General features: G+C 45.4%; 1 protein-coding gene across 2 annotated transcripts in view; it reads right to left on the bottom strand.

Annotated features, from left to right (window-relative positions):
* Positions 1 to 3953: 3953 nt before the first annotated feature.
* Positions 3954 to 13687, bottom strand: part of LOC306935900 (R3H domain-containing protein 1-like) — a 69794-nt gene continuing 60060 nt past the window's right edge. For both annotated transcript variants that reach the window (XM_079519220.1, XM_079519221.1), the window contains 5 exons: positions 13436 to 13611; positions 12242 to 12386; positions 9606 to 9703; positions 8115 to 8205; positions 3954 to 6233 (listed from right to left, as the gene is read on the bottom strand). In XM_079519220.1, the coding sequence (XP_079375346.1) occupies positions 5755 to 6233; positions 8115 to 8205; positions 9606 to 9703; positions 12242 to 12386; positions 13436 to 13611 (989 nt within the window). In that variant the 3' untranslated portion in view covers positions 3954 to 5754. The remainder of the gene's footprint in view (positions 6234 to 8114; positions 8206 to 9605; positions 9704 to 12241; positions 12387 to 13435; positions 13612 to 13687) is intronic.

The raw sequence follows: 13687 nt of genomic DNA, 5'->3' as shown, positions 1-13687 counted from the left end.
TGTAAGCCTAAATCTAATAAAATGACAGTGAGGGATACATTAAAATAACAAACAAAAAAAACACAAAAGGTAATAATAGTCTGAACTGAAATGTCTGGAGTGAACGATTCAATAGAGTAGGCGACTTCACAGCCCGTTATCGCAAGTACACACACGCGCACAGAATGTGGGGACAAAGCGGTTGTACAAGGACCGCTGACAGGACACACCATGCAATTCATCTCCGTCAAGACGCACCTTAAGTTAGTGTGTGTCAGTTCTTCAGACCTCCATTTCCTCTAAAAGGTCAGGAGGTCGCGGTACAGATACACATGGTCGTGTTCTGTACTTGGCATCAATCTCTTCCACGGGGGCTTGATCTGCTATAATGAATCACTTAAAACCCATTTAGTTTCTATGTCAGTCGTTCTCAAACATTTTCATGTCAAGGACCCCCAAAAATATATGTATTTGGCCGCCGACCCCCATCTGAAAATATGTTGTTCCAGGGATGTACCTCCACCCAGAAGCAAAGATTTGAGTTAATAACGTTCGCTCTGAAAGAATATATTCAAACATTTGGGCCACGTTTTCACGATTTTTCATATGACAGAGGGCAGGTTGGTAGGTTTTCATATGACAGAGGGCAGGTTTTCATATGACAGAGGGCAGGTTGGTATGTTTTCATATGACAGAGGGGCAGGTTGGTAGGTTTTCATATGACAGAGGGGCAGGTTGGTAGGTTTTCATATGACAGAGGGGCAGGTTTTCACATGACAGAGGGGCAGGTTGGTAGGTTTTCATATGACAGAGGGCAGGTTGGCAGGTTTTCATATGACAGAGGGGCAGGTTGGCAGGTTTTCATATGACAGAGGGGCAGGTTGGTAGGTTTTCATATGACAGAGGGGCAGGTTGGTAGGTTTTCATATGACAGAGGGGCAGGTTGGTAGGTTTTCATACGACAGAGGGGCATGTTGGTAGGTTTTCATATGACAGAGGGGCAGGTTGGTAGGTTTTCATATGACAGAGGGGCAGGTTTTCACATGACAGAGGGGCAGGTTGGTAGGTTTTCATATGACAGAGGGGCAGGTTGGCAGGTTTTCATATGACAGAGGGGCAGGTTGGTAGGTTTTCATATGACAGAGGGGCAGGTTGGTAGGTTTTCATATGACAGAGGGGCAGGTTGGTAGGTTTTCATACGACAGAGGGGCATGTTGGTAGGTTTTCATATGACAGAGGGGCAGGTTGGTAGGTTTTCATATGACAGAGGGGCAGGTTGGTAGGTTTTCATATGACAGAGGGGCAGGTTGGTAGGTTTTCATACGACAGAGGGGCAGGTTGGTAGGTTTTCATACGACAGAGGGGCAGGTTGGTAGGTTTTCATATGACAGAGGGGCAGGTTGGTAGGTTTTCATATGACAGAGGGGCAGGTTGGTAGGTTTTCATACGACAGAGGGGCAGGTTGGTAGGTTTTCATACGACAGAGGGGCAGGTTGGTAGGTTTTCATATGACAGAGGGGCAGGTAGGTAGGTTTTCATATGACAGAGGGGCAGGTAGGTAGGTTTTCATATGACAGAGGGGCAGGTAGGTAGGTTTTCATATGCCAGAGGGGCAGGTTGGTAGGTTTTCATATGACAGAGGGCAGGTTGGTAGGTTTTCATATGACAGGGGCAGGTTGGTAGGTTTTCATATGACAGAGGGGCAGGTTGGTAGGTTTTCATATGACAGAGGGCAGGTTGGTAGGTTTTCATATGACAGAGGGGCAGGTTGGTAGGTTTTCATATGACAGAGGGGCAGGTTGGTAGGTTTTCATATGACAGAGGGGCAGGTTGGTAGGTTTCCATATGACAGAGGGGCAGGTTGGTAGGTTTTCATATGACAGAGGGGCAGGTTGGTAGGTTCATATGACAGAGGGGCAGGTTGGTAGGTTTTCATGACAGAGGGGCAGGTTGGTAGGTTTTCATATGACATAGGGGCAGGTTGGCAGGTTTTCATACGACAGAGGGGCAGGTTGGTAGGTTTTCATATGACAGAGGGGCAGGTTGGTAGGTTTTCATACGACAGAGGGGCAGGTTGGTAGGTTTTCATATGACAGAGGGGCAGGTTGGTAGGTTTTCATATGACAGAGGGGCAGGTTGTTAGGTTTTCACATGACAGAGGGGCAGGTTGGTAGGTTTTCATATGACAGAGGGGCAGGTTGGCAGGTTTTCATATAACAGAGGGGCAGGTTGGTAGGTTTTCATATGACAGAGGGGCAGGTTTTCATATGACAGAGGGGCAGGTTGGTAGGTTTTCATATGACAGAGGGGCAGGTTGGTAGGTTTTCATATGACAGAGGGGCAGGTTGGTAGGTTTTCATATGACAGAGGGGCAGGTTGTTAGGTTTTCACATGACAGAGGGGCAGGTTGGTAGGTTTTCATATGACAGAGGGGCAGGTTGGTAGGTTTTCATACGACAGAGGGGCAGGTTGGTAGGTTTTCATACGACAGAGGGGCAGGTTGGTAGGTTTTCATACAGAGGGGCAGGTTGGTAGGTTTTCATACGACAGAGGGGCAGGTTGGTAGGTTTTCATATGACAGAGGGGCAGGTTGGTAGGTTTTCATACGACAGAGGGGCAGGTTGGTAGGTTTTCATATGACAGAGGGGCAGGTTGGTAGGTTTTCATATGACAGAGGGGCAGGTTGTTAGGTTTTCATACGACAGAGGGGAGGTTGGTAGGTTTTCATATGACAGAGGGGCAGGTTGGTAGGTTTTCATATGACAGAGGGGCAGGTTGGTAGGTTTTCATACGACAGAGGGGCAGGTTGGCAGGTTTTCATATGACAGAGGGGCAGGTTGGTAGGTTTTCATATGACAGAGGGACAGGTTGGTAGGTTTTCATATGACAGAGGGGCAGGTTGGTAGGTTTTCATATGACAGAGGGGCAGGTTGGTAGGTTTTCATACAGAGGGGCAGGTTGGTAGGTTTTCATACAGAGGGGCAGGTTGGTAGGTTTTCATACGACAGAGGGGCAGGTTGGCAGGTTTTCATATGACAGAGGGGCAGGTTGGTAGGTTTTCATATGACAGAGGGACAGGTTGGTAGGTTTTCATATGACAGAGGGGCAGGTTGGTAGGTTTTCATATGACAGAGGGGCAGGTTGGCAGGTTTTCATACAGAGGGGCAGGTTGGTAGGTTTTCATACGACAGAGGGGCAGGTTGGCAGGTTTTCATATGACAGAGGGGCAGGTTGGTAGGTTTTCATATGACAGAGGGGCAGGTTGGCAGGTTTTCATATGACAGAGGGGCAGGTTGGTAGGTTTTCATATGACAGAGGGGCAGGTTGGTAGGTTTTCATACGACAGAGGGGCAGGTTGGTAGGTTTTCATACGACAGAGGGGCAGGTTGGCAGGTTTTCATATGACAGAGGGGCAGGTTGGTAGGTTTTCATATGACAGAGGGGCAGGTTGGTAGGTTTTCATACGACAGAGGGGCAGGTTGGTAGGTTTTCATATGACAGAGGGGCAGGTTGGTAGGTTTTCATATGACAGAGGGGCAGGTTGGCAGGTTTTCATATGACAGAGGGGCAGGTTTTCACATGACAGAGGGCAGGTTGGCAGGTTTTCCTTATTGTGGTAAATTGTTCAGAACATTTAAAGAGATGAGGTTGGAGCGAGGTTAATGTAGCGCACAAATGGGCCCATACAATGTGAATTGAGATGAATTGCACCAATGACTAAATTAAATGACTTAATAGAGCCCCCCCTCCCCCCTCGCATCTTCAGAGGACCACAAAACCCACCTCGCTCCAACGAGCTGTTGCAACTTAATTTAAACTCATTTTACATTTTAATTGGTCAAATATTAAAGCACAAAGTCAGCTGCGAATTACGTCAACAGTCCGAACTTTTCCCGGAGAGAGAGAGAGAGAGAGAGAGAGAGAGAGAGATCGAGCTCAAATTTGAAAAAGTACTTCTTCCTCTGAGCAAAACATCCATTTTGGTGTAAACATTTATTGGTTTTTCCAAACTGAAATAAAAATGACTTTCACCAGCATTGAACAGCCTTTCAAGAATCCACACATTTTTTTTCTTTGAGAGAAATAAAAGGAAAAAATATAGATATAATATATATTCAGTTGTATAAATGTGCAAACTTTTTTTTTTTTTTCTTCCAGTGACCTCAAGTCAGTCAGTCGGTTTAAATTTAAGAAAAAACGAAACCTCCTGATGAAGTAAATAGACACTGTTGGCCTTTGCACCGGGCAGACAGGAGGAGGACGGACGGGCGGATGGTGGGAGGAGGCGGAAGGAACCAAAAAGAAAAGAAAAAAATCAAAAAGCTGAGGATTGCTAAAAATACATTGTCGGTGGAGGAGTTTTCAATTTGTTTTATTTTCTTATTCTCTCAACTTTTTTTATTTATTTAAATTAAGTTAAAAACCAGGGATGTCAAACAAAAAACAAAACAAAAAACAAACAAAAAAACAGAAGCCTTTGTCATTGTCACCTGTGCCTGTTTGACCAACGCAGCGTAAATACCGTTCACTGTGGAAAGAGAACTGATTGAATTCTTTATCTACTATATAAATTATTTACAAGAAGCGGGTCTTTTTCTTTTTTCCATTACAATGGTTTAAGACACTGCTGTGTCTTCATCTGTGTGTGTGTGTGTGTGTGTGTGTGTGTGTGTGTGTGTGTGTGTTGTTTTCTTGGAGAACAAAAGCAGTAGACTCTGGAGAGAAGGCACAACAAGAGACCCATTTAGTGTAGCAGAGAGAGAGGGGGGGGTGGGGGGGGGGGACTCTGATGTTCTGGCCACAATATGGGGCAAAGGTGGGCTGGTGGAAACTTGGGGGGGTTTGGGGCGGTACTAAGTTTTATCCATGGGTCATTGTGGGGGGTGGGGTGGGGGGGCAGGGAGGACGACAGTGGAGGGGGAGGGGGGGGGGCTTTGGTGGAGTTCTGCTGAGACAAAAACAGAACCTCCGATAGAGGGGGCGGGGCGTGGGCGGGGCGGGGGCACTAGAGGCGCGGTAAGACCACTGAGCCTGGTTTCAAACTAAAACAAAAAAAAACATTCACGACTAGGAAATAAAATAAGAAAACAATTAAGAGGGAAGGGGGTGGGGGGGGGGGAAGAAACAAGACTGCTCTTTTTGAAGTGTTTTCCCGTCGCCTTCTTCAAAGGGATGGAGGGACTAGTGGTGACCAGGTGACTAGTGGTGACCAGGTGACCAGTGGTGACCAGGTGACCAGTGGTGACCAGGTGACCAGTGGTGACCAGTGGTGACCAGGTGACTAGTGGTGACCAGGTGACTAGTGGTGACCAGGTGACTAGTGGTGACCAGGTGACTAGTGGTGACCGTATAAGAACTTCAATATATCGTTTTTATGTCTTCTCTTACTGTGTTGCTTTTTGGGATGTTAAAATCTCGAGGGGGACTTTGTTTTCGTTTGTTTGTTTGTTTCGCTCCCCGCCATTTTATCCACTCGAAATGGGTCGATTTGACAAAGACAAAAACACACATTTCCCCAAGAAAGTCTCTACAAATCAAGTGTAAAAACAAACCCTTCTACATCAAACCATCAGCATCAGGTAGAGTGCGAGGGCGGGGCGGGTTAGGGGAGGGCGGGGCGAGGAGGGGGGGGAGTGGGGGAGGGAGGGTGCTGCTGGTGAGGGTGGGAGCAGGTCAGAATAAAGCCAGAGGTCCTTTTTTGTTGTTGTTGTCGTCGTTAACAGCCTAATAATGCCCCCCCACCCCCACCCCCCCCTCCCTCTCCCTCCCCCCCAATTAGGAGCTGGCCCTCTCCAGGGTGGGGGGCTGGCCGGGACCCTTGCTCGTCGCGAGTCTCAAGGTGGAGCGGGGGCCGTTGGCGGGGGGGCGGAGGGAGGCACCCTGGTTGTTGTTGGTGGTGGTGGTGGTAAAGTTCCTGGAGATGGGGGGCGGGGCGGCGTGGGCCAGGATGGTGTAGGCGGAGGCAAAGTCAGCCGGGGCCGGGAAGGTATGTTTGGCATGGTGGGGGTGGTGGTGGTGCTGAGCGTGGTGGTGGTGGTGGTGCGGGTCACCGTTGGCTCCGGGCTGACATTCCTGGTGGTGGGGGGGGTGGTGGTGGTGGTGGGGGTGTTGGTGGTGTCCCGGGAGCCGCTGGATGTTGCCCGCCACGCTGGGGAGCGTGGCGCACAGCACGGTGCCGCCGCCGCCCTGACCACGCCCCCCACTCCACGCCGTCCTGTCAGGCAGCTCCGTCACCTCCAGGAACCGCCCACTCACTGAGGAGGAGAGAGAGAAGGAAGACGACGTCATCGTCGTGTTCTTGACCACAATGTTAAACCGTTTAGATCTGAGGACGAATTTCTGAAAAACCTATTTTTCTATGTCAGTCGTTCTCAAACATTTTCATGTCAAGGACTCCCAAACATATTGTTCCAGGAACCACCCCAGAAGCAAAGATTTGATTAAAATCGTTCGCTCTGAAAGAATATATATATATATATATATATATATATATATATATATATATATATATATATTCAAAGATTTGCACCACATTTTCACGATTTTTCAAAAATAGCAGATCTACAAGCTCGTATGAGCTGCTATTTTTCAATAGCTAAAGTAAATGGTAAATGGTGCATTTATATAGCACCTTTATCCAAGGCGCTTTACATAGATTGTGCATCAATTCACCCATTCATCCACACACACATTCACACACCGATGGCGGAGGAAACCATGCAAGGCACCAACCAGCACATCAGGAGCATTTAGGGGTTCAGTGTCTTGCTCAAGGACACTTCGACACTAACTCTGGGGGAGCCCGGGTTCGAACTGGCAACCTTGCGGTTCCCATCCAGCCACTCTACCCCTGGGCCACCGCTCAGTATATACCGCCAAGTATAACATAATGCTTAAAACACCAAAAGGGGTTCCCGTCCTGAATGGGCTAAAAATATAATTTAGATAACATACCCGACAAGTTTAGACAAATGCTAGGTTCATTTGGTATCCTTTAGTTTCAATATACAGATCATTTTCAGATTTTATTTTGGGTTTTTTTAGACCAATGCTCGGTTCTTGGTTTACCGACTACTTCACCGTCTCTCTGCATTTGGTGTATGCGTTTACCTGGTGTTTACCCTAAACGCCTAAACTGTAAGTTGTCATGTCAAGAGGTCACAGTCTGGCCAGATCAATCAAGAGGTCACAGTCTGGCCAGATCAATCAAGTGGTCACAGTCTGGCCAGATCAATCAAGTGGTCACAGTCTGGCCAGATCAATCAAGTGGTCACAGTCTGGCCAGATCAATCAAGTGGTCACAGTCTGGCCAGATCAATCAAGTGGTCACAGTCTGGCCAGATCAATCAAGAGGTCACAGTCTGGCCAGATCAATCAAGAGGTCACAGTCTGGCCAGATCAATCAAGAGGTCACAGTCTGGCCAGATCAATCAGTTGTCATGTCAAGTGGTCACAGTCTGGCCAGATCAATCAAACCCATCAAGGAAACCAATATCTGGTAGTAACACCAAACAGATACATGTCAGTTAGGGCATTAAGCAACTAGTCGACTAGTTTACTAGTCGACTAGTAAATCCACTAGTACCTTGCTGGTACTAGTCGACTAGTTGATAAGAAAAAAAAGGAAAAAAAAGTTATTTTTTTCCCCCGATTGTGTAGGCCTCAATATCAGGTAGATTATAGTTATAGTCACCAATGTACACAGTTTTTAAATGTACAAATATTTATTTCCAAAAAAAAAAAAAACAACACGTTTTTTGTTTGTTTTTTTTTTTACATAAAAGGTTGTTTAACAACTAGTCGACTAGTAAACTAGGCAACTAGTCAACTAGTAAAAATGACTAGAAGTGAATGCCCTAATGTCAGTATCTGTCACCTGCAAAGATTTTACCATATAGTGCCAAGAGTGAGCTGATTTCAACTGCTTCAACCCGTCCCACACTGAGCTCTGTGGACAAAGCTTTCATAGTTTTAACACCATTCTGGACGGGAACCCGTTTTGGTGTTTTAACTAAGCATTATGTTATACTTTAGCTATTGAAAAATAGCAGATCTACAAGCTGCAGATCTACAAACCAGAGACATTTCGTCTCTGGTTTCCCCTACACTGAGATGTGAACGACCCTAAGGTTTACCTGTGTCACCTACACTGAGATCTGTGGACAAGGCTTTCCTGGGCTGTTTCCTCCCTCGGCCGCCGCCGCCATGTCTCATTCCCATGGGTACCTGGAGGACAAGGTGGAAAAATTACTCACTTTTTTTTAGTATCAATACTGTAATTGTTACAAGTAAAAAGTAAAAGTCTGGATTTCAAAAATGTACTTGAGTACATTTGATTAAAAAGTACAACAGTGTTGGCATCAAAATGTACTTTGAAAAGTAAAAGCACTCATATGGGCAGAATGTCTCATTTCAAGTTTTAAAATGTCTACAAATATTTTGAAAATAGCAGACGTTCTGTGGACAACTGCGTTAAAAAAAACTAAAAAGAAACTAGGGAAAATATCAAATCTACATTTTACTAGATCGGCTATTTTCACCGATTATTTACTATACAATGTAAATACGTTTGGATCTGGAGCTGAACAGTTTTTGAAACACTACCTAACCCATTCTGGACGGGAACCCCTTTTGGTGTTTTAACTAAGCATTATGTTGTAGATCTGCTATTTTTCAATAGCTAAAGTATAAGCTCATAGCGCGCCACCGAGTGGCGCGCTATGAGCTTGTAGGTCTGCTATTTTTGAAAATGAATCGTGAAAATGCGGCACAAATCTTTGAATATATATTCTTTCTTTATTTCGACGTCAGGCCTAAATGGGCTAAAAGGCCTTTTTTCAGACGGGGAGCAACTAACGTGCCTAATAATTCATTTTCAACGAGAGGCGGGTGTTTGTTTTGGACGTGCGGACGGAGGCGTTGAGGAGTGATTACGCAAGCATTATTTTCACTGGCGCAGTCCCATGAAAATGTTGTGGTCGTTTGTGCACCCGGGGGGCGACTAGATGTGGATTGTGGTGAGCTTTCCCCCCCCCCCCACGCTACATGTCCCCCCTCATGAGCAGGACAGCGCTGATCCAGACCAGAACACCTGCGTCGTCTGGAACTACACCTCTCAAAATCCGAGCAAGGAAGCTGCCATTTCGGTTCACGGAAAATACATTTAAAAAATATCTTTACATTTTATTTTTTTTATTTCCATTTCTGCTAAGCAGCACACTATATATGCTTAGATGATTTAGATTCATATTAGGATAAATGGAAGTGGCGAGGAGGCTTCACTTGCTCATGATCAGAGCTTCCGTTCTCCAGCCTTTATGACGGAAGCATTTGAAAATTTGCGAGAGGCAACAGTCTGGCAACGCGAGGCTACTCGCGCCATGTCTCCATTTTGGGCGGGAACACCTTTTGGTGTAAGCATTATGTTATGCTTTAGCTATTGAAAAATAGCAGATCTACAAGCTCATAGCGCCACCGAGTGGCGCGCTACGAGCTTGTAGTCTGCTATTTTTGAAAAATCGAAGAACGACTGACATAGAAACATAGCTTTTTCAGAAAACTGTCAGGATGTAGAAGACATTTTTAGAATCTGATCTCAGGTCAAAATGGGTTACAGGGACACTCACCTGGTGACTGGGAACCATGGGGGGTGCGTGGAGGAGAGGGGGACGGATTTGTGGGTTGTACTGCAGCGGCTGGCCGAGTAGAGGGTACCGTACGTCCCCTAGGTAACACACACACACACACACACACACACACACACACACACACACACACACACACACACACACACACACACACACACACACACACACACACACACACACACACACACACACACACACACACACACACACACACACACACACACACACACACACACACACACACACACACACACACACAGCGCGAGTTGAGAACACAGGCTTGAAAAGGTTCACTTCTGTGGTCTCTAACTTTACACCTACAGTTGTGATCAAAAGTTTACATACGTTTGTAAAGGACATACTGTCATGATAGTCCTGACTTTCCAATAATTTGTTCAACTCTTATTTTTCTGTGATAGGTTGATTGGAGCAAATACTTCTTTGTCATACAAAAAAATCTTGAATTTATTTGTATTTTTATGAATGTTTGAGGGTTTTCTGAAAATGTGACCAAATCTGCTGGTTCAAAAGAATACAGACAGCAATGCTAATCTTTGGTTGCATGTCCCTTGGCCATTTTCACCCCAATTAGACACTTTTGGTAGCCATCCTCAAGCTTCTGGCAAGCTTCTGGCTGAATCTTTGACCACTCCTCTTGACAGAATTGGTGCAGTTCATCTAAATTTGTTGGCTTCCTTGCATGGACTTGTTTTTTCAGCACTGTCCACAACTCCACATGTTCTCAATGGGGTTTAGGTCAGGACTTTGGGCAGGCCATTCTAAAACCTTAATTCGAGCCTGATTTAGCCATTCCTTTACCACTTTTGATGTGTGTTTGGGGTCATTGTCTTGTTGGAACACCCATCTGCGCCCAAGACCCAAATTTCTGGCTGATGATTTGAGGTTGTCCTGAAGAATTTTGAGGTAATCCTCCTTCATCATTATTCCATTTACTCTTTGTAAAGCACCAGTTCCATTGGCAGCGAAACAGGCCCAGAGCATAATACTACCAGCACCATGCTTGACAGTAGGTGTGGTCTTCTTTGGGGTGAAAGGTCTCACCCTCTTGCCTCCAAACATATTGCTGGTCATTGTGGCCAAACAGCTCAATTTTTGTTTCATCTGACCACATCTGACCACAGAACTTTCCTCCAGAAGGCCTTGTCTTTGTCCATGTGATCAGCAGCAAACTTCAGTCGAGCCTTAGGGTGTCACTTCTGGAGAAAGGGCTTCCTTCTTGCACAGTAGCCTCTCAGCCCATGACGATGTAAAACACGCTTGACTGTGGACACTGACACCTGTGTTCCAGCAGCTTCTAACTCATTGCAGACTTCCTTTTTGGTGGTTCTCGGTTGATTCTTGACCATCCTGACCAATCTTCTCTCAGCAGCAGGTGATAGCTTGCACTTTCTTCCTGATCTTGGCAGTGACACAACTGTGCCATGCAGTTTATACTTAAACAAGTGTTTGCACAGTTGATCTTGGGACCTGTAGCTGACTTGAAATGGCTCCAAGTGACTTTCCTGACTTGTTTAAGTCTATTATTCGCTTTTTCAGATCCATGCTGAGCTCCTTTGACTTTCCCATTGTATTGTTTGGGGGTTGTGGCCAAAAGAGCCCTAAATAATGCTCAGAGAAGTGAACACACCAGATGTAGTCAATCATAATTGACTCATTTGAAGTTAAGAGGCCATGCCACAAAGCTAATTTGATTGACACAACTTTCTACATGACCATGGGTCATAATATAATTGCTGTATGTATATTTATGAACCAGCAGATTTGGTCACATTTTCAGAAAACCCTTAAACATTCATAAAAATACAAATAAATTCAAGATTTTTTTGTATGACAAAGAAGTATTTGCTCCAATCAACCTATCACAGAAAAACAAGAGTTGAACAAATTATTGGAAAGTCAGGACTATCATGACAGTATGTCCTTTACAAACGTATGTAAACATTTGATCACAACTGTAGCTACATGTTTAAGCATTTATTTCATATTTACATGTCGATTTCAGCTCCGACACTTATTTCAGACATGCTCTAGTACAGGGGTGGGCAACTTTGACGATGGAGAGGGCCACTATATCTCCACAATCACTCCAGAGGGGCCATATTGCTGTCGTAGCAGAAATAGCCGATCTACAATCTGCTATTTTTGCTATATTCAAATTGAAATCTTGAATTATTTTTTGCTATTTTTGAATTGGAATAACATTCTTATGTAATTTCAAATGCCTTTAATTATACTTGTGTTGAGCATTGAGCTACTAATTTAGACTTAAGTAATTAAAGCGGGTCATGTTTGCATGTTGTGGAATTGTAACAGCTGAAACCAATATTATATCAGTATTCTGACATTAACATGAGGGCCACAATAAGTGAAGGTGGGTGCCGCATGTGGCCCCCGGGCCACCAGTTGCCCATGTATGCTCTAGTATGTGAAGAGTCTGCCTGTGATATTAACCCATTTTGGGGCGGGAACCCCTTTTGGTGTTTTAAACATCGTTATAATTTAGCTATTGAAAAATAGCAGATCTACAAGCTCGTAGCTTGTAGGTCTGGTGTTTTTGAAAAATCGTGAAAATGATTTGTATTCAGAAACCTTACCTTGCCCTGGCATGAAGGGCCGGGAGAACTGTGGCATGATGGGAGCCGAGGACAGGCCTGGACGGATGTTCTTCACATTGGTCAGGTGAGTGGGCGTAGGTGACTGGGCGGGGCTAGGGGAGGGGCTGCCGAGCTGGGGGCTGCTCTGTAACACACACACACACACAATAAAACACAATCAAAACGTTGTTTTTATTGTCCATTCTACAACTCTATTAGGGATACTTTTTAAGGAGAGACTTTTGAATAAGATCGATCCAAATCATGGTTGGGGGACAATAAACTGAAAGGCCAATTTCAAAAGTACACCTTTTCATTTGCCTCATTCCTTGAAAAGGCCTGGTCAATGAGGAGGAGGGCCATTTACATGGCCTGGTCAATGAGGAGGAGGGCCATTTACATGTAAAATGGCCTTGTTTTATTTATTTTCATTTTTATTCAAATGCTGTACAAATATGTATTCATGTATTTAATAATGCATTTCGGAATATGAACACTATAATGTCAGTTGTTTTCAATGTACTTTTGGATGGGCCAAAGTGGCATGACACGAGTCAAGTGGGGTCCGGGGACCCCCAGGGGTAGCCTGGCTAATAAGCCAGACCGAATCAGCCGTTGGCAAAAAAAAAAGCCTGCCGGCGGATGACAGTGTGATTTGAGTCTGGCTTATTAGCCAGGCTACCCCAGGGGTACTTGAGGGAGTTCCAGGGGGACCCAGCTAAATGATAATTTGCAAACAAATGGACCCTTATGGGTCTGTAACTCAGAGAGTGTACAAATGGAACCAAATGGACCGGGTCCATTTGTATTAACGGTGCCGGAGATTAGCTGTACACAGACGGACGGAAGGAAGGACGGACACACGGACGGAGTGCAAAACATACTCTCTCCCCATGCCTTCGGCCTGGTGGAGACAATAAAATAAAAGATATATGGTGGCGGTCTGGGACTTTTGGCGCCCCCTGGTGGCGGTGAATGTTAACAGTGGTTTTACAATATAAATCGTGGTACCAGAGATAGAAATGCCATTAAATCGGGGGTCCGTAGCATAATGCGTGTTTGTTTTGTTATGTCCCCTTTCCCCAAAAGGACCACAACGGAAACGAGCCTTTCTTGTGGCTTTCTTGTGTCTGTAACCTTTTGAATTAGTTTTCAATAAAGTAATCAATCAATCAATCAATCAATGGGCTGTACCTGTGAGGTGTCCAGCACCGACAGCTCCGTAGCCTTCGGAGGTCCTCGGTGGTGGTCCAGGCTGTAGTACTTGTTGTGTTTCCACTGTGGAGGCGAGTGTGGCCGCGGCTGCTGGCCCGGCGGCAACGTCAGCTGCATCATCACCATACCGCCACCTGGTGGAGGAGGGGGGACACCTGCACGGGCACACACGCAAAGGAACAAAGGGTTGAAAAGTTGGTTGCTTTTTTATTGTCATTATTTTAATTTGTA

The sequence above is a fragment of the Electrona antarctica genome (genome assembly GCF_951216825.1).
Source record: "Electrona antarctica genome assembly, chromosome: 13".
In the NCBI taxonomy this organism is placed as follows: Eukaryota; Metazoa; Chordata; class Actinopteri; order Myctophiformes; family Myctophidae; genus Electrona; species Electrona antarctica.
The sequence above is the reverse complement of the archived record's forward strand: the minus strand, read 5'-3'. Positions and strand labels throughout refer to the sequence as shown.